At 47.3% G+C, this 21,665-nt stretch overlaps 1 protein-coding gene across 1 annotated transcript in view; it reads left to right on the top strand.

The window, feature by feature from the left end:
* The first annotated feature begins 11,568 nt into the window (after positions 1-11,568).
* LOC147095987 (zinc-binding protein A33-like) overlaps positions 11,569-21,665 on the top strand; it is a 41,588-nt gene continuing 31,491 nt past the window's right edge. The window contains exon 1 of the mRNA XM_085973749.1: positions 11,569-11,990. Coding sequence (XP_085829875.1) covers positions 11,616-11,990 — 375 coding nt within the window. The 5' untranslated portion in view covers positions 11,569-11,615. The remainder of the gene's footprint in view (positions 11,991-21,665) is intronic.

The raw sequence follows: 21,665 nt of genomic DNA, 5'->3' as shown, positions 1-21,665 counted from the left end.
TTATCAGAGCAAATCTGCTCTGGCAAGCCGTTCCTGGCAAAAATGGTCCGTAGGACTGCAATTGTTTTCTCCGTGGTGGTGGAGGACATTTTGATCACCTCAGGTCATTTCGAGTGCGCATCCACAGCTATTAAAAATATTGAGTCCATGAATGGACCAGCAAAATCAATATGCACCCGTTGCCATGGAGATGAGGGCCAATCCCATGGGTATAGAGGGGCATGTGGTGGTGCATTTTGGACCTTCTAGCATCCTGAGCAGCTCTTTGTTGATTTGCTGATCGATCCCCAGCCACCACACATAAGTCCTAGCACATTGAGCACTCTCTCCCTTAACTTGGGTGGAATTACCACTCGGGATCCACACATCAAGGTCCCCTGGCATACTGACAGCTGTTCTTTTCTGGATGAGAATGCTGGCAACAGTGAGTCGCCATGTGCTGGCCATCCCTTCACCATCAAATCATATACCCGAGACAGTGTCGGGTCATTTCGGGTCTCCTTCTCTATACCAGCGTTAATTACTGGCAAGCATTCAATTATAGTCGAATGAAATATTTCGACAGGATCCACTGCTGGTGCTTCCTCCGCAGTAGGCAGTGGCAGGCGTGATAGCCCATCAGCATTTCCATGCTGTTTCGTGCCCTTATACTCGATTGCATATTGGTGCGCCCCTAGAAAAAGGGACCATCTTTGTAGCCGTTGCGCAGTCATCACCGGAACGCCCTTCTTTGGATTAAAGATGGAGACAAGTGGTTGGTGGTCAGTCAGCAAGGTGAACTTCTGCCCGTGCAGATAGTGATTGAACTTTTTCACTCCCCACACTAGGCTGAGGGCCTCCCTATCAATCTGGGCGTAGTTACGCTCGGCTGAGGTTAGTGACTGAGACGCAAAGGATACTGGCCTCTCCGAGCCATCCGGGAATTTGTGCGATAGCACCGCTCCAATGCCATAGGGTGATGCATCACACGCCAACCGAATTGGTAGTGCTGGGTTGAAATGAGCCAACACCTCTTTTGATGTGATCAATGCTTTGCTCTTCTGGAAAGCTCGTTTACATTCGTCACTCCACTTCCATGGTACCCCCGTTTGCAGTAGGGTGTTCAGTGGGCGTAGTACGGTAGACAAATTCGGCAAGAACTTATGGTAGTAGTTCACAAGCCCGAGGAACGACCTCAGTTGTGACACATTTTCCGGTGCTGGAGCCTTGACTACTGCCTCAATCTTTTCAGGGGACTTATGTAACCCCTCTTTATCAATAACGTGGCCACAATACGAGATCTGCTTCTGGAAAAACTCGCATTTTTGGCGATTAGCTCGGAGCCCATATTCCTTCAATCTAGTTAGCACCTGCTCCAGGTTGGCGAGGTGATCACTGTCATTTTCGCCCGTGACCAGGATGTCATCCAAATAACACTGGGTCCCTGGAATCCCTTGCAGGACTTGTTCCATTGCCCTTTGCCAAATAGCCGGAGCTGATGCTACCCCGAACACCAGCCGGTTGTATTGGTAGAGACCTTTATGAGTGTTGATCGTGAGGTACTGTTTCGAGGCTTCTCCTACCTCCATTTGCAGGTACGCCTGGGCCAGATCAATCTTAGTGAAGCGTTTCCCTCCCGATAGCGAGGCGAAAATATCTTCAATCCGCGGAAGCGGATATTGTACAGTGTGAAGGACTGGGTTCACTGTCACCTTAAAGTCCCCACAGATGCGAACCTTCTTTGGTTCCCCAGGCGTATTACTCAATGACCTCTTCATTACAGGAACGATGGGTGTAGCCCACTCGCTCCAGTCCACTTTGGACAGTACTCCTGAACATTCCAAACCTTCCAGCTCTGCTTCGACGGCTGGGCGGATCGCATAAGGTACCGGTCTGGCCTTAAAAAACTTTGGGGTTGCATTTTCCTCTATTTTGATCATCGCTGTTATGCCTTTTAGTGTTCCGAATCCCTGCTGGAACACTTCTTGTGCATCAGTTAGCATTTTTGACAGTCATCCAGGTGTGACGTCGTCATCCTTTTTGGCATCTACAGTCAGTGCTTGTATGGAATGCCAATCTAGCTGTATCTTCCGGATCCATTCACGTCCTAGTAGTGGTGGTCCTCCATCTGGCAATACATATAGGTCCATTTTTGGTGTTTCCTTGCCGTTATATATAATGTTCACCCTTATTTTTCCATTGGGGTAGGCTTTTTGCCCCGTGTACGTCTTCAAGACAATCTTTGTATCTCTCAAGGGTATATGTGAGAATAGCCGCTTGTAGTCCCTTCGGTTTATGACTGTTAGGGCTGATCCTGTGTCCAATTCCATTTTCACTTGGACTCCTGCTATCTTGAGCGTGACCCAGATAGTTTGGTGATCCTCCGTTTTGATCACATTATGTAGTTTCAGACAACCCAGCTCCTTCCTTCCGGAGTCTGTATCACTTTTCTGTTCGTCTGAACTACTCTCCGTCACCTTATGTACCTTCTTGTACTTCTCCTGTGGAGATTTCTTGCTGCTGGTTTTCTTTCCCGACCTGCAGCCTCTCGCTATGTGTCCTACTTTTCCACACTGTCTGCACACTTGGTCCTTGAACCAGCAATCCTTATGGTCGTGTGTTGTTCTGCCGCAGCGATAGCACTTCACTGTTCTGTATGACATTTCATTTGTGTCATATTCTTGCGGTCTCCGTTGTATCTCTGCCACGCCCCGTGCTGCTGCTTTGTGTGATACTGCAATGCTGAAAGCCTTGTCCAGCGTAAGATCCTTTTCTGATAGAAGCCGTTTCTGGGTTCCTTCACTTTGAAGCCCACACACAAACTTGTCCCTTAAAGTATGTGCTAGTCCCGTTCCAAACTGGCAGTGTTTCAATAGCTTGCGCAGTTCCATTAAATACTCAGCATTACTTTCATCTTTATGCTGGTTCCTTTTGTGAAACTTAAATCTTTCTGCTATCAGCAGCGGTGTGAGGTTTAAGTGGTCCTGTAGGATTGACACTATGTTTTCAAAATCCTTTTCTACTGGCTTCTCTGGGGTTACTAGGTTTCATAGTAAGCCATACGTTTTTGCACCCATTGAATTCAACAACACCAGCGCTTTCTTGTCATCTGGCACTTCATTCGCCTTGCAGTATACTTCTATGCGTTCGACATATGTCGTCCAATCTTCGACTTCATTGTCGAACGCTGTGATACTGCCACTCTTCGGCATTTTTGGATGTGGTTAGACTGGCTTAAAATGGCGTCTCCCGCGCTTTCCTTTCTTCCCCGCTGTGGCTTAAAATGGCATCTCCCGTGCTTTCCTTTCTTCCCCGCTGACGCTGCTCGGCCCTTGAACACCGGCTGCGCTCTGCGCGTTTTCCTGCGCGCCTCTCTCCCCCGTTGACGCTGCTCGGCCCTTGAACACCGGCTGCGCTCTGCTCTCTCTCGCCTCTCTCCCCCGTTGACGCCGCTCGGTCCTGAACACCGGCTGCGCCCTGTGCGCTCTACCCTCTCTCTCTCCCCCGTCGACGCTGCTCGGCCTTTTTCTGTGCCGTCGGTCGGCTCTAGCCACCGCTGTCCGGGAAGGGTCTGCGCAGTACCTGTTGCCAGCCCGTTTCGCTGCACCACCGTGACTGGATAGCCAAGCCTGGCTCTCAACAGCCTCCCCTGCGATGCTCAAATCTCTGCTGGATGACTGGGGGGTTTCCCGTGGTCGACGCCCGTGCTTCTGGACTCGGCCTTCGTCCACTGTTCTCCAGTAGCGAATCCCTGGGAGGTGATGCAGAGTTGCAGGTAGGTTTGAATCTGCTCATCGCCAATGTTAGATCCGTGTATCTTGTTGTTGTGTCCTTCAATAATTAGACAGGAGACTGCAGGGAATGATCAACAGGTGTTTACTGAATGAGGGTTACTCTAGAGCTAATTGTACAAATCACTACTCAGGGTTTATATACAGGTGTGGTCACTGCCAGTACTACAGTATACAGGAGCTTTAAAAAGTAGTTCTCCCCTTAAAGGTACATACATTACAGGTTCCGTCAGGACCACTCAGCCCAAGACAGCATTACAGCCTTGGTCCAGACATGGTCGAAAGAGCTGAATTCCAGAGGTGAGGTGAGAGTGACTGGCCAAGACATCAAGGCAGCATTTGACCGAGTATGGCACCAAGGAACCCGAGTAAAATTGAAGTCAATGGTGATCAGGGGGAAAACTCTTCAGTGGCTGGAGCCATACCTAGCACAAAGGAAGATGGTTGTGATTGTTGGAGGCCAATCACTTCAGCCCCAGGACATTGCTGCAGGAGTTCCTCAGGGCAGTGTCCGAGGCCCAACCATCTTCAGCTGTTGCAGCGATGAACTTATCGCCATCATAAGGTCAGAAGTGGGGATGTTCGCTGATGATTGCGCAGTGTTCAATTCCATTCACAGTTCCTCAGATAATGAAGCAGTTCGTGCCCACATGCAGCAAGACCTGGATAACATCCAGGCTTAGGCTGATAAATGGCAAGTAGCACTTTTGCCACACAAGTGCCAGGCAGTGACCGTCTCAAACAAGTGCGAGTTCGTCCACCTCCCCTTGTCATTCAATGGCATTACCATCGCCGAATCCTCCACCATCAACATCCTGGGGAATCACCATTGACCAGAAATTTAACTGAACCAACCATATAGCTATTGTGGCTATAAGAGCAGGTCAGAGGCTAGGTATTCTGCGGCGAGGGTCTCACCTCCTGACTCCCCAAAGCCTTTCCACCATCTACAAGGCACAAGTCAGGAGTGTGATGGAATACTCTCCACTTGCTTGGATGAGTGCCGCTCCAACAACACTCGAGAAGTTCGACACCAAAGCAACCCACTTAATCGGCACCCCATCCACCACTTTAATCATTCACTCCCTTCACCACCGGCACAACGTGGCTGCAGTGTGCAGTATCTACAAGATGCACTGCATCTACTCGCCAAGGCTTCTTCGACAGCACCTCCCAAACCTGAAACCCCTACCACCTAGAAGGACAAGGGCAGCAGACGCATGGGAACACCAGCACCTGCAAGTTCCCCTCCAAGTCACACATCATCCTGGCTTGGAAATATATCGCCGTTCCTTCATTGTCATTAGGTCAAAATCCTGGAACTCCCTCCCTAACTGCACTGTGGGAGTACCTTCACCACATAGACTGCAGCAGTTCAAGAAGATAGTGCACCACCACCTTCTCAAGGGCAATTAGGGACGGGCAATAAATACTGCCATTGTCAGCAAAACCCACAACCCATAAATGATTTTAAAAAAAAGCATATTGGTGTTCCGGGAGAAGCTGTCATGGCTTCAAAAGTCAAAAGCTGTTACTTCAGTACTTTAGACACAGTTCCTTTAATTACTATCACCTATCAGGTGTACTTTAAAGATCCAAGTCTCACTGGCTTTTTTCTCCATCATAGTTTTAACCATTGTGATTGTTCTTTCCACCAAGCCTGACACCAGTGGGTGGTCTGGGATGTGGAATTTCTGCTCGATCCCTAACATAGTGCACATTGTTTAATGACCTGGCCCACAAATCATGCACCATTATCATGATCGATCATCTCGAATTCCCCAACTCAAAGAACTTGTTCCACAAGAACTTTCGCAGTAGTGAGCGGTGGGTATCGCTTCAAGCTGATGCTTTCAATAAACAAATCCAGCATGTCTTTACATTCAGGATTGCAATCTGGCAAATAGCAGTAAGGGGTTAATTACTTCTGCACTGTGAAAAGCCCTTGGGGGTGGGGGAAGAGTCAGCCAGCACAACAGCACTTTCAGACCTGCTGGTAAGACAATAACAAAATGTGCTTGGCAAAAATTCAAACTGTAATTTCTCCATAGCTGCTTTTTACCCTTCTTTAAAAAACCTTTGTGTATTTTAGCAGTGGTATTTAGGTTTCATCAAAATAAATCCATACCACATGCCCCAATTAAATATTGGGAAGACCGAAGCCATTGTTTTCGGTCCCCGCCACAAACTCCGTTCCCTAGCCAGTGACTCCATCCCTCTCCCTAACATCTGTTTGAGGCTAAACCACACTGTTCGCAACCTTGGTGTCATATTTGACCCTGAAATGAGCTTCTGACCACATATCCACAGCACAACAAAGACCGCCTACCTCCACCTCAATAACATCGCCCTTCTCCGCCCTTACCTCAGCTCATCCGCTGCTGAAACCCTCATCCATGCCTTTGTTACCTCTAGGCTTGACTATCCCAATGCACTCCTGGCTGGCCTCCCACATTCCACCCTACATAAACTTGAGGTCATCCAAAAGTCGGCTGCCCGTGTTCTAACTCGCACCAAGTCCAGTTCGCCCATCAGCCCTGTGCTTGCTGACCTACATTGGCTCCCGGTTAAGCAGCGCCTCGATTTCAAAATTCTCATCCTTGTTTTCAAATCCCTCCAAGGCCTCGACCCTCCCTATCTCCGTAATCTCCTCCAGCCCCACAACCCCCCCGCCGAGATGTCTGCGCTCCTCTAATTCTGCCCTCTTGAGCATCCCTGATTATAATCGCTCAACCACTGGTGGCCATGCCTTCTGTTGCCTAGGCCCTAAGCTCTGGAATTCCCTGCCTAAACCTCTCTGCCTCGCTACCTCTCTTTCCTCCTTTAAGACACTTCTTAAAACCTACCTCTTTGACCAAGCATTTGGTCATCTGCTCTAATTTATCTTTATGTGGATTGGTGTCAAATTGTTTGTCTTAAAATACTCCTGTGCAGCATCTTGGGATGTTTTACTACGTTAAAGGCGCTATATAAATACAAGTTGTTGTTGTTAGAACATAAGAACTTAAGAAATAGGAGCAGGAGTCGGCCATTTGGTCCCTTGAGCCTGCTCCGCCATTTAATGAGATCATGGCTGATCTGATCTTGGGCTCAGCTCCGTTTCCTTGCCCACTCCCCATAACCCTTCACTAACTTATTGTTCAAAAATCTGTCTATCTCCACCTTAAATGTATTTAATGACCCAGCCTCCCCAGCTCTCTGGGGCAGAGAATTCCACAGATTTACGACCCTCTGAGAGAAGAAATTCCTCCTCATCTCAGTTTTAAATGGACGACCTCTTATTCTGAATCTATGCCCACTCGTTCTAGACTCCCCCATGAGGGAAAACACCTTCTCTGCATCTACCTTGTCAAGCCCCCTCAGTATCTTATATGTTTCAATAAGATCATCCCTCATTCTTCTAAACTCCAATGAATATAGGCCCAACCTGCTCAACCTTTCTTCATACGTCAACCCCCTCATCTCAGGAATCAACCTCGTGAACCTTCTCTGAACTGCCTCCAATGCAAGTATATCCCTCCTTAAATAAGGAGACCAAAACTGTACGCAGTACTCCAGGTGTGGTCTCTCCAATACCCTGTACAGTTGTAGCAGGACTTCCCTGCTTTTATACTCCAACCCCCTTGCAATAAAGTCCAACATTCCATTTCCCTTCCTAATTACTTGCTGTACCTGCATGCTAACTTTTTGTGTTTCATGCACAAGGACACCCAGGTCTCTGTACTGCAGCATTTTGTAATCTATCTCCATTTAAATAATAATTTGCTTTTTTATTTTTCCTACCAAAGTGGATAACCTCACATTATCCCACATTATACTCCATCTGCCAAATGTTTGCCCACTCACTTAGCCTGTCCATATCCCTTTGCAGATTCTTTGGGGGGAAAATTAGGTTGCTTTGCGCCTCCCGTTAGCACCCTAAGACGGCGCTAACGGGGCGCAAAGCCACTAGCGCCCGAGTGCGGCACTGCCAATGCCTCCTGTGAAACTTAGCAGCAGGTTAGCGGCGGCACTAACTGTTAGCGCCCCACGGCGCTGCGCTGCTGGCAATGACGTCATCGCCCTGCGCAGCGCCCCGACCGCGATCTTCAGGAGCGCCCCCATACTTGCCGCCGGACGCTATATTCAATGGGGTCAGGAGGCCTAACTGCGGCCAGGGAGCCGCTATTTAAAGACGAGGTGCGGGGCGGACATTTTTGTTGCTGGCTGCCTGCCAGCACGTGCCTGTGCTCCCGTCCCTGGCTAAATGTTGCGCCCTGGCGAAGTTAGCACCCCAAAGTGTCGCTACTCAATTTTTACCCCTTTTTGTGTCCTCTTCACAACTTGCTTTCCCACCTATCTTTGTATCATTAGCAAATTTGGCTTCATTACACTCGGTCCCTTCATCCATGTCTTTAATAATATGTTGTTGTTGCCTAATTTAAAATGTATAAAGCCTAACACTTTCATAAAGCGTAAAAGTTTTCCTTAATTCTTCTACCTTCTGGGGGAATAATCTTAAATTTAAATGAACATATTGTTAACAAGCACATTCACGCTCTCACAACGCCAGGTACCTTAATCACACTCCACCATTCAAGCCTTATTTGTTCTCATTCACCTTAAATTATTAATTCCTTCATTAACTCAAAAAGGAAAAAGTTTGTGTGATAATCCCAAATTGTGAGCTAGAGGTTGTTCACATAATTTACATAACCAGTTGTCTAAAGTGGCCACCAATAGAAAAGCAGTATTCATAATTTTAAGGAGCGTCTTAAAGGGGAAGTTGCAGCGTGACTGCTGGAATTGGTGTCAGGAAGTAAATTGAGTTGGAACATTTTTGTCAAGGTGACTCGACCTGTGAGAGAGTGTGCAGCAAGGTTTTCTGATAATTGACTGGAGGCGTTAGTGCAAAACGTGGAGAGACGGTGAGACATCTTGTATCCGCAGGGGGGCAGGAGGCCCTCCAGACATATGCTCAGGGGGCGGTGGGAAGATGTACTCTAACATTGAGTTCATATGCTTTACCAAACCCTCACACACTTAGCACTGTTACAAGCCTCACGCCTCTTTCTTGCAGGATAAGGTGGCGCATAACAGGTGGCAGCAGGAAGGAGCTGGAGGAGGACAAGCGCACCTGCATGTTTTAACCTCCATGGAGGAGACCGTGCTGGTCATCATTGAATGGGCATCGCTGAGGCATACCTAATCCTCCTCCTCTCTTCAGATGAGGACTTCAGTGGCCTAGGCTACTGAAGAAGGGTGTACACAACCAAATGCCTGGTGCACTGGAAAGCCTGCACACAATGTCAAGGAGCACGGAGGAGTCCGGCTCCAACTTGGCACAGGGCTTTCCAAAGAGCTTGGAGCCACCGTGTCAAACATGGAACGGGTGTCACTTCCATCATCACACAGGTGGACCCCACCATGATGCATCGTCTGATGGCCGATGTCACAGCTTCCATCAAAGGTCTGAGTGCTGCAGTGGAATCTGAGACTGCTGCAATTGTGGCTCTGGATACCACTGTTCAATGGGGCTTCCACGGTGTCACAGTGGTCCATCAATCTGTTTTCCAACAGATCAGCAGGATTGCTGAGGCGTTGCCCCGAGAGAGTGGCAGTGGCTCCATGGAACAGGGACCTGCAGTGCTCTCTCAGGATGACAGCATTCCTGCTCCCACGCCTGCCACTCCTTGCTGTTGCTTGTCAGTCAGCTGGCCCAGACAGGTGTAGTTCATACTGAGATGGTGCAGTCTGAAGCCAGGCCCTCTCGGCCCAGAGCTGCTCGAGGTCATCCTCCAAGGCCATCTGTCATCTCCTCAATTGAAGGTCAGAAGCCTTCCACCACCAATGCTGCAGACACTGAGGAAGCACCTCGTAGGAGCACTAGGATAGGCCAAGGCACACTGAAGACAGGCACTAAGGGAATGCACAAGAGGGATTAGTTTCATTTTGTATGCATTATTTAATGGGTGAATGTATAAAATTGGATTAAAATGTGCATTTTTTGATGGTTTTTACTTTTGTGTTGTCAGAAAGAGGATGATGTGATGGTCAGTGATAGAGGAAAGGTAACGAGTGTGGGACTGTTGGGGAATGGGGAGGTGTCATTGAGGTTACTGGTATCGCTCATGAATAATCTGTTCCCGTAGAAAGGAGCTGTGTACGTTGTAGCCTTCCTTCCTTTTCCACTTCCTCCTCCTCCTCCACTTCATCCCCCTTCTAGCAGCTTGTCCTGCTCTGTGTGACTTCTCTTCATTCTCAGTGTTCAATTCCTAGAGGAAGCCCTACCAGGCCACCCATGTCTGGAAACAACTTCTTTCACCACAATATTTTATATGACAAAAGAAATACTGCAGGACCAGCCACAGCACTCCCTGTAGAGTATTCAAACATTAGCCAAGTATAGGAAACCTCCAAAAACACACACAATTGCACCAGCAACCAGAAGAAATAATCCAGCAACTAACTTGTAAATACTTGATGATCTCTTTAAATAGTGTTGGTGGGGGGTCCTTCATTCCATTTAACATCAGAAAGAAAAGAAAGACATGCATTTATATACTGCTTTCCATGACCACCGGACATCCCAAAGTGCTTTACAGTCAATGAAGTACTTTTTCAAACTTGTAATGTAGGAAACAGGGCAGCCAATTTATGCACAGCAAGCTCCCACAGACAGCAAATATGAGAATGACCAGATAATGTTTTAGTGATGTTGACTGAGAGATAAATATTGGCCAGGACACTGGGGATAATTCCCAACTCTTCTTGGAAATAGGGCCTCGGTTTAAGGTCTCCTCCGAAAGACAGCACCTCCAACAGTGCAGCACTCCCTCAATACTGCACTGGAGTGTCAGCCTAGATTTTGGTACTCAAGTCTCTGGAGTGGGACTTGAACCCACAGCCTACTGACTCAGAAGCAAGGGTGTTACCAACTGAGCCACTGGCAACCACATGATCATATTGTTGTTTGTGGGAGCTTACTGTGCTTAAATTAGCTGTTACATTTTTTAAATTACAACAGTGACTGACTGCACATCAAAAAGTACTTCATTGACTGTAAAGCGCTTTGGGACGTCCGGTGGTTGTGAAAGGTGCTATATAAATGCAAGTCTTTCTTTTTTAACGTTGTGTTCAGCTGTGCGAGGTTAAGACAGTGTGTTGGGTAGAGTGAGGAGTTTCAAAATAGCAGAGGTGGCTTCAAATCAGCATTGCACTCTGATTCACGTCATCATCTCGCTGCTCTACCTGCTGCCGGTGGTCGTTTGACATGCGCACGAACCCCTTTACCAAGATGGTATCCTACGCACTTCCGATCGGAACTGTGTGCACATCTCCGACCCCATTTTCGAGTCTTATGTGGCGGCATAGCAACAAAAAAGCAGGCCCTACACGGCCCAATTTAGCCCCCATAGTCTATGTTATAAAATTTTTGATGTTATGCTCTGTAGTAAAATGAACCTCTTGCCTTATTTATACTGCAGTAATTTCCTTCTCCTACACTCGCCCTTGCTGTGATCAAAAGCCTGCCAGCACAGTCTAAATCAATTCTGTCTAGATTAGCTGTTCTGTCTTTGTTCTGTATTAGAAGAATGTAAAACATATCTATATTTTTACAGGAGCTGAGATACATTCAGCCCAGACTGGGAAGGGGTGGCAGGTTCCCTGAACAAAATGAGTGAACCAACCAGCCAGGTTTTTTCAACATCCATCCATATTTATCACTCTTCCCTGCCCTTTTCTGGGCGGTGGCTTATAATGTTGCTGCTGGAATCAGAAACTGAAACTGAAAGTGTTTCACTTTCACTTTACAGTGATCACCATTTTACTTGGAGCACAGTGCAAGGTGACCAGTCCTTCGAGATGGAAGGTGAACTTTCCTGTGCTGTGTGCCATGATCTGTATAAAGACCCTGTCTTAATCGACTGTGATCACAGCTTCTGCCGATCCTGTATAACCCGGTACTGGGAGAGGGCTGTCATCGCCGCCTGTCCCGACTGTAGAAAGGAGACTTCCTCCAGGAACCTGAGACCCAACCGCACCCTCGCCAACATCGTGGAGGCATTTGTAAAAAGTGATCAAAGTGCTAAAAGTCAGCAGAAATGCAGCCGCCACAAGGAGAAGGTGAAATTATTTTGTAAAACTGACAAACAGCCCATCTGTGTCGTTTGTCAGATTTCAAAAAGTCATCAAAACCATGAGGTGCTGCCACTGGAAGAAGCTACTGAAGAGTTTAAGGTGAGGAGACACCGTGTAAAATAAAATACAGACACAGGTAACAGAATCCTGAACAGGGAGCGTTCACAGATTCAGGTTTGATCGTCTCTCAATACTTAAAGCTCTTTAGATAATGCGTTTGTATTTATTTAATTTCTCAGTCCTTACACGGACTGCCATTTGTATCGCTGCTGAAGGAACCAGGGACAGAAAGTGAGAGTTTCACTTTATTCTAAACATCATTTTAATAGGTCAGTGCAAATTGATCAGCCCTTGGAATGCAAAGTGAAGTCTCTTGTACAGTATGTTATCAGATCGACACCGATCCTGTCTCCGTGACAAGTGATGATCTGTGGAACGTGTCTCCTATTTATATTACAGATGTGATGCGTTTAATGTCGACATGAACTTGTTAAACTTCCTCCAAAGCCTCTCAAACAGCACAAAGTTTCAGCAATTGGGTAAAACAACAGGGACCAGGAAACAGAAGCACACCAATTACTCTCGGTATTTTCTTAAAGAACAGAGGCAGATTTAACGTGAAAGCACTTGAGAAGTTAAGGGGAAAGGGACAGAGTGGAGGAGAAGTAAGGTGAAATAAAACCCCTGTGTGAATTAGGTGACACAGCACACCACCAGAGACCAGATACAGGAAGGAAAACCCCTGAGAAGTAAAAGGTAAAAATAGGGATAGTAGACAGAAGGAAAATTAAAAGGGAATGTTTGGCATTAAAAAAAAGTATAACCTAAAGGGACAACAGGAGAAATAGAACAAGAAAGGGAAACAGCTGAGAAAATTATAAAACTAATAAATTGCAGGACAACGGAGTATTACAGTTTAACTCTTTTATTAAGCATTAGGTCTGATCTTACTCATATCAGAACCATCGGGGAAAGCATGGCATTAGGACCCCTAGCCTGGGTCTTCAAAACAATAGTAGTCCTTACAAATGCCTGCAGGCCAATGACAACTCAGCATGTGATCACATGTGAATATAATAGGTATTCCTTACAGATGCCTGCGGGCCAATGAAAATTCAATATGCAAATGTTACACCCATGAGGTGTGGTTATTGTGCAATATTCATAAAGGAGAAAGAGGGATACAATACAAAGGTGAAGAGATATGAAAAGTGTAATGTATGTGCTTTAAGTCAGAACTACTTTTTACAGCTCCTGTATACTGTAGTACCGGCAGTGACCACACCGGTATATAAGCTGTGCGCATGCCTCTGTACCCCAGTCTAGAGATTACCCTCCTCCAGTAAAGACCTGTTATTTGTTTATGTACAGCATCCGTGTAAATATTTATCCACTGAACCACGGATCTAACAGTGGCGACGAGTGTTGATGCGAATCTACCTGCAACATAAAAAAAAATAGTCGAGTCCAGGAACACGGGCGTCGACCGCGAGCAACCACCCAGCAGTCAGGCAGAGATCCAACTTCGCTGGGGAGGCTGTGGAGAGCCGGGCTTGGTTCCCCAGCCACAACGAGCAGTAAGAGACCGACGACAGGTCCAGAGCAGACCCTTCCCGAGCAGCGGCGGCTGGAGCCGACCGACGGCAGAGAGAGAGAGCCGGGCAGCGTCGACGGGGTAAGAAAGAGGGTGAAGAGAGCAGGGCGCAGTCGGGGGTTGATCACCGAGCGGCGTCGAGGAAAAATACTGCAAACCGGAGAGAGGGTAAGAAACAGCCGGGTTCTAGACTGAGCGGCGTCGACAAATATCAAGAGAAGAACACGCAGAGCACAGCCAGGGATCACGGGCTGATCAGGGTCCGCAGGGCGAAGCAAGGGGAGACGCCATTGAGCCGCGGAGAAGCAGGGAGAGCGCGGGAGACGCCATTGAGCTGCGGAGAAGCAGGGAGAGCGCGGGAGGTGCCATTGAGCCGCGGAGAAGAAGGAAGAGTGCGGGAGACGCCATTTTGCGAAGCCGCAGTGGAGAAGACGGGTGAGCGCGGGAAGGAAGGAAAGTGCGGGAGACGCCATTTTGTGCCAGCGGAGAAGAAGGGGAAGCGCGGGAGGCGCCATTGGTGATAGTAACGCACAACCAAGGATGCCGAAGAGTGGCAGTATCTCTACGTTCGACAATGAAGTCGAAGATTGGGCGACATATGTGGAACGTATTGAGGTGTACTGCAGGGCGAATGAAGTGCCAGATGCTAATAAAGCACTGGTTCTGTTAAATTCCATGGGTGCAAAAACTTATGGGTTACTGCAAAATCTAATAACCCCAGAGAAGCCGGTAAACAAGAATTTTGAAAGCATAGTAGAAATCCTACAGGACCACTTAAACCCCACACCGCTGCTGATAGCAGAACGATTTAAGTTCCATAAAAGGAACCAACACAAAGATGAAAGCAATGCTGAGTACCTAACAGAACTGCGCAAGCTATCGAAATACTGCCAGTTTGGAGCGGGACTAGCAGACACGTTAAGGGACAAGTTTGTGTGTGGGCTACAAAGTGAAGGAACCCAGAAACGGCTTCTATCAGAAAAGGACCTTACGCTGGACAAAGCTTTCAGTATGGCAGTATCACACGAAGCAGCCGCAAGGGGCGCTGCAATATGGCGCCAATGAAATGACCTATGGAACAGGGAAGTGCCATCGCTGTGGCAGAACAACACATGACCAGAAAGATTGTTGGTTCAAGGACCAAGTGTGCAGACAGTGTGGGAAAGCAGGACACATAACAAGAGTCTGCAGGTCTGGGAAGAAAACCAACAGTAAGAAATCTCCACAGGAGAAGTACAAAAAGGTACACCAGGTGATGGACAGTGGTTCAGACGAACAGAAAAGTGACACAGACTCCGGAAGCAAGGAGCTGGGTTGTCTGAAACTACATAATGTAACCGAAATGGAGGATCACCAGACTATCTGGGTTACACTCAAGATAGATGGAGTCCAAGTGGAAATGGAATTGGACACAGGGTCAGCTCTAACAGTCATAACTCAAAGAGAGTACAAACGGCTATTTTCACACATACCCTTGAATGCTACAGAGATTGTCTTGAAGACGTATACGGGGCAAAAAGTCTACCCCAAAGGAAAAATAAGGGTGAAAGTGACATATAAAGGTCAGGGAATACCTAAAATGGATATATATGTATTGCCAAATGGAGGACCACCACTGCTAGGACGTGAATGGATCTGGAAGATACATTTAGATTGGCATTCCATACAGGCACTGAAGGTGGAGGCCAAAAAGGATGACGACGTCACACCTGGCCGACTGTCAAAAATGCTAACTGACGCAGAAGAAGTGTTCCAGGAGGGACTAGGAACACTAAAAGGAATAACAGCAACAATTAAAATAGAAGATAATGCAAGCCCAAAGTTTCTGAAGGGCAGACCAGTGCCTTATGCGATCAGACCAGCGGTTGAAGCAGAGCTGGAAAGGTTGGAACGTTCAGGAGTACTGTCCAAAGTGGACTGGAGCCAGTGGGCTACACCCATCGTTCCTGTAATGAAGAGGTCGTTGAGTAATACGCCTGGGGAACCAAAGAAGGTCCGCATCTGTGGGGATTTTAAGGTGACAGTGAACCCAGTCCTTCACACGGTGCAATATCCGCTTCCACGAATTGAGGATATTTTCGCCTCGCTATCTGGTGGTAAACACTTCACCAAAATTGATCTAGCCGAGGCGTACTTGCAAATGGAGGTAGAAGAAGCTTCGAAACATTACCTTATGATCAACACCCATAAAGGTCTCTATCAATACAACCGGCTGGTGTTTGGAATAGCCTCGGCTCCGGCTATCTGGCAAAGGGCGATGGATCAGGTCCTGCAAGGGATTCCAGGGACCCAGTGTTATTTGGACGACATCTTGGTCACGGGCGAAAATGACGGTGATCACCTCGCTAACTTGGAGAAGGTGCTCGCCAGATTAAAGGAATGTGGGCTACGAGCTAATCGCCACAAGTGCGAGTTTTACCAGAAACAGATCTCGTATTGCGGCCACGTCATCGATGAAGAGGGGTTACATAGGCCCCCTGACAAGATAGAGACAGTAGTCAAGGCTCCAGCACCGGAAAATGTGTCACAACTGAGGTCGTTCCTCGGGCTGGTAAACTATTACCACAAGTTCTTACCAAATTTGTCTACGGTATTACACCCACTGAACACCCTACTGCAAACAGGGGTACCATGGAAGTGGGATGACGAACGTAGATGAGATTTCCAGAAGTGTAAAGAATTGATCACATCAAAAGAGGTGTTGGCCCATTTCAACCCAGCACTACCAATTCATTTGGCATGTGATGCATCACCCTATGGCATTGGAGCGGTGCTGACGCACAAATTCCCAGACGGGTTGGAGAGGCCAGTAGCCTTAGCGTCTCGGTCACTAACCTCAGCTGAGCGCAACTACGCCCAGATTGACAGGGAGGCCCTCAACCTAGTATGGGGAGTAAAGAAATTCAACCACTATCTGCATGGACAGAAGTTCACCTTGCTGACTGACCACCAACCACTTGTCTCCATCTTTAATCCTAAGAAGGGCGTGCCAGTAATGACTGCACAGCGGTTACAAAGATGGTCCCTGTTTCTAGGGGCGAATCAATATGAAATAGAATATAAAGGCACGAGACAACATGGGAACGCTGATGGGCTATCGCACCTGCCACTGCCTACTGTGGAGGAAGCACCAGCAGTGGACCCTATCGAGATATTTTATTCGTCAATAATTGAACGATTGCCAGTAACAAACGCGGATATAGAGAAGGAGACCCGCAATGATCCGACGCTGTCACGGGTATATGAATTGACGGTGAGGGGATGGCCAACACATGGCGACTCACTGTTGCCAGCATTCTCATCCAGAAGAGAACAGCTGTCAGTATGCCAGGGGACAGTGATGTGTGGATCCAGAGTGGTGATTCCACCCAAGTTAAGGGAGCGAGTGCTAAAGGAGCTACATGAAGGTCATCTGGGTGGAGTGAAAATGAAAAGCCTAGCTAGGGCTTATGTGTGGTGGCCGGGAATCGATCAACAAATCGAAGACCTAACGAAGAGCTGCTTAGGATGCCAGAAGGTCCAAAATGCACCACCACATGCCCCTCTACACCCATGGGAGTGGCCCTCCTCTCCATGGCAACGGGTGCACATTGATTTTGCTGGTCCATTCATGGACTCAATGTTCTTAATAGCAGTGGATGCTCATTCAAAGTGGCCTGAGGTGATGAAGATGTCTTCAACCACTACAGAGAAAACGATTGTAGTCCTACGGACCATATTTGCCAGAAACGGGTTGCCAGAGCAGATCTGCTCTGATAATGGACCACAGTTTGTGTCCGACGAGTTCCAAAAATTCATGAAAAGGAATGGGGTAAGGCATTACACATCCGCCCCGTATCATCCAGCCACCAATGGATTGGCTGAGATGTTCGTACAAACCTTTAAGAAGGCGATAAAGGCCATGTGCGACGAGGAAATTCCACTACAGCATAAGATGGACAATTTCTTATTAGCCTACCGAAACGTGACACATGCAGTTACCAACCAGACCCCGGCCATGATGTTCTTTAACCGAAGGTTGAGATCTCGTCTGGACTTGTTCAGACCAAATGTGCGAAGAAATGTTGAGGACAAACAATTCCAGCACATCAACGAGAAGCCGACAAGGAGCTTCAATGTAGGGCAACCAGTCTTGGCCCGGGACTATTGAACAGAGAAGTGGCAACCCGGAACGATATGTACAAGGCAGGTGCCATTAATGTACACAGTGGATGTCGGGGAGAACATTGTGAGACGCCACGTCGATCAGATCTTAGCATCACAGGAATGCGTCAACCCCATGTCTCGAGTGCCTGGGGATGAACCCGACATTCCGGTAGTATCTACTTCAGACGCAGTAGCAGTGGAACCCGATGAACTACCCGATGAAAGGGGGTCAGAATCGCCTCTGCACCAAGAACAAGAACCTCCGGAAAGGCGCTATCCCGAAAGGGTCAGGAAGCTGCCCCAAAGACTGAATCTATAAATGGACTTTTGTTATTGAATGTACATGTAAAAATGTAATTGTTATTTGAAAATTAAGGGGGTATTATTCATCTAAAAAGGGAGGAATTGTAGTGTATGTGCTTTAAGTCAGAACTACTTTTTACAGCTCCTGTATACTGTAGTACCGGCAGTGACCACACCGGTATATAAGCTGTGCGCATGCCTCTGTACCCCAGTCTAGAGATTACCCTCCTCCAGGAAAGACCTGTTATTTGTTTATGTACAGCATCCATGTAATTATTTATCCACTGAACCACGGATCTAACAAAAAGTTTCTGTTAATCAGCAGCTTAAACGGGATTTCTGACCTTCGAGATGCAGGAACTTACAGGGAGAGAAGGCAAGAGATTTTCTGAGGCTGAGTGGATAGAATTCGATTCAGTCAGTGATAAGGCCAGGATAGGATCAGACCTGGAGAGGGAACCTTCAGGGACTGTAGCTGGAGACCAGTACAATCAGCAGCAGATTCTCATCATAGAGGGACACGTGCTGAAGGGAGCCAATGATAGGGGAATGCTGGATGGATTGAAGTTATTGAAAGAAGCAAGAAAGGTCAGAAACCCTGTGAAGATACTGGAGATTATAATTAGTGAGCAGATACCAGGCACTGCCCAGTTTTAAAATAATTCTCAGGATGTGTGCATTGCTGGCAAGGTAACATTAATTGACCTGAGAAGGTGGTGGTGGACCTTGTGAGCCTCTGTAGTCTTATTCTTTGTCGCAGTTTTTATACAACTGAGTGGCTCGGCCACTTCAAAGGACAGTTAAGAGTGAACCACATTGGTGTGGGATTGGAGCCACATACAGGCCAGACTGAGTAAGGACAGCAATTGGATTTTTACCACAATCCGACAACTTCATGGCCACTTTTACTGGTACCAGCTTTTTAAACTGAATTTAAATTCTCAAACTGCCAGAGTGAGATATGAGCTCAATTTCCCTGGAGTATTAGTCCAGTAACATAACCACTAGGCCACTGTAGGTAGAAGGTCATAAGGTCGTAGAAGGAACGGACGATAGAAAACCAGAGACAGCCAAACAAAGATACAATTTGCAGGTCACAGTGAGATTGTAGTCGTAGGTGATTGTTCACTAAGAAGGTGGCTGGCCATTCGTGTCTTCAGGACAATACCTGCAGGATGGTGAGCTGCCAACCTGGAACGAGAGCAGTGCATAGAATTACATAGAATTTACAGCACAGAAACAGGCCATCGGGCTCAACAAGCGAGAGTCTAAACAACGCCCCTTGACATTTAACGGCATTACCATCGCCGAATCCCCCATCATCAACATCCTGGGGGTTACCATTGACCAGAAACTTAACTGGACCAGCCACATAAATACTGTGGTTACAACAGCAGGTCAGAGGCTAGGTATTCTGCGGTGAGTGTCTCACCTCCCGACTCTCCAAAGCCTTTCCACCATCTACAAGGCACAAGTCAGGAGTGTGCTGGAATACACTCAACTTGCCTGGATGAGTGCAGCTCCAACAACACTCAAGAAGCTCGACACCATCCAGGACAAAGCAGCCCGCTGGATTGGCACCCCATCCACCACCTTTAACTTCCACTCCCTCCACTACCAGCGTACCGTGGCTGCAGTGTGTACCATCTACAAGATGCATGGCATCAACTCGCCAAGGTTTCTTCGGCAGCACCTCCCAAAACCTGCGACCTCTTCCACCTAGAAGGACAAGGGCAGCAGGCGCCTTGGAACTCCAAATTCCCCTCCAAGGCACACACCATCTTGACTTAGAAGTATATCGTCCGATCCTTCATCGTCGCTGGGTCAAAATCCTGGAACTCCCTCCCTAACGGCACTGTGGGAGCACCTTCACCACACGAACTGCAGCGGTTCAAGAAGGCAGCTCACCACCTCCTTCTCAAAGGGCAATTAGGAATGGGCAATAAATGCTGGCCTTGCCAGCGATGCCCACATCCCATAAAAGAAGTAATAAAAAAACTGGTCCATGCCGGTTTGTGCTCCACACGGGCCTCCTCGCACCCTGTCGCCACAACCACTCTCTGTGGTAGCGAGGTCCACACCCCAACCCCTCTCTGGGTAAAGAAGTCGCTCCTGAACCCTCCCCATTGGATTTACTAGTGACTATCTTACATATATCAGCTCCAGCCTTGAGCTCTCCCAACTGGAATCATCCCCTTATTGTAATTATCTTGTAATTTCTGCTTTGGCGCTCTTCAAATTGAGAGACAAAGTGACCATAAACATTTTACATCAGTAGATTTGGATTGTTCAACAGTCTGGGTAATTTAGATAAAGTGCTTGGATAATTGAAATGCTTTTCCCTTAACACAGGCTTGCGATTGTAGTGCTGTTGCAGAAGAAAGTGAGAGTTTCACGTTATTCTAAAAAGCAGTTTACAGATCAGTACAAGTTGATCGGCCCTTTCAATGCAGGGCACACTCTGTAGTGCTGTAAAGATCCTGGTGTAGGTTGTTCACAGGGAGTAACAGGATATATTGTACACTGAGGGAGTGGGATCACAAGATACAGCAGCGCTGGGCGAAGGATTTTCGGTTTGACAGTTCTGGGTTTAGGGAGCCGTTCATGAGGAATACAGTATAGGCCCAGGAGTCCAGCAGCTGAAAACAATGTTGGTGCAACAGGTGAGGGCAAAGGGGAAAAACTGCCACGGCCACAACAGGGGCATCAATTGTAGATGTGGTCACAGCAGATAACCACAGAACGGCACATCAGGGCACATAGTCATGGCTGCAAAAGGAGCACCAATATTAGCAGAAGCCACACCAGAGGGGAAACCGAGTTACAACTGCACCAAGAGTAGAGATGAGTAAAGCAAAACTCAAACCCAGGCCCCTGACAGAGGTTACGTGGAGAAAACTTACTGGATCGACATCCAACAGGAGTTGGGCCAATTTATGGGTAAATTTAAATATTGTTTGCTAACTATATCTTCATGAATTTCAGGTGTGCCACATCACGCATTTGGCTTGTACAGAGAAACTGCACCTCCCCCTCTCCATCAACAACAGAAAATACTTCAACTTAGAATGATGGAACTGATAATAAAAACAGAAAATGCTAGAAATAAACAGCAAGTCAGTCAATATCTGTAAGGAGCAAAGGCAGATTATAATGTTTTGGATATGTCCCCTTCACCAGTCAGTGCAAGGTTTCAGACCTCATAGCTAAATCTATCTTGCTTACAACCATAGGGCCATGTGGGCTTGATGCCTACATATATAAAACTGTAGCAGGGAAAAATAGTATTGGTAAAGAAGCTGTCCTGTGCTTCAATGGCCAATATGGCAATCAGCTGATTTATTTAGGGCAAAGCTACTTGACAATCAGGCTGCTTCAGTTTCTCTTTTGTTCTGTGCCTGATTCAGAACAAACATTTGATTATTTTTAATCCTGTTGGAGAAGTGCGTTGAATTATTCGGGCTTCGATTGACATTTGTATATCAACCAAGCTTCACACTTGCTGTTCAATTCAGGAGAAATGTGGAACTTGTTACCACAATGAGTAGTTGAGGAAAATAGCATAGATGCATTTAAGGGGAAGCTAGATAAGTAAATGAGGGAGGAAGGAATAGACGGTTATGCTGATGGGGGTGGATGAAGAGGGGTGGGGGAGGCTCCTGTGGAGCATAAACACCAGCATGGACCAGTTGGGCCAAATGGCCTGTTTCTGTGTAATTGTTTCAGTTTCT

Source organism: Somniosus microcephalus, unplaced genomic scaffold, assembly GCF_052327205.1.
Source record: "Somniosus microcephalus isolate GS21.2 unplaced genomic scaffold, FLI_Smic_1.0 unresolved_chr1, whole genome shotgun sequence".
NCBI classification, from domain to species: domain Eukaryota; kingdom Metazoa; phylum Chordata; class Chondrichthyes; order Squaliformes; family Somniosidae; genus Somniosus; species Somniosus microcephalus.
Note: the sequence above shows the minus strand (reverse complement) of the source record. Positions and strands in the feature narration are given on the sequence as shown.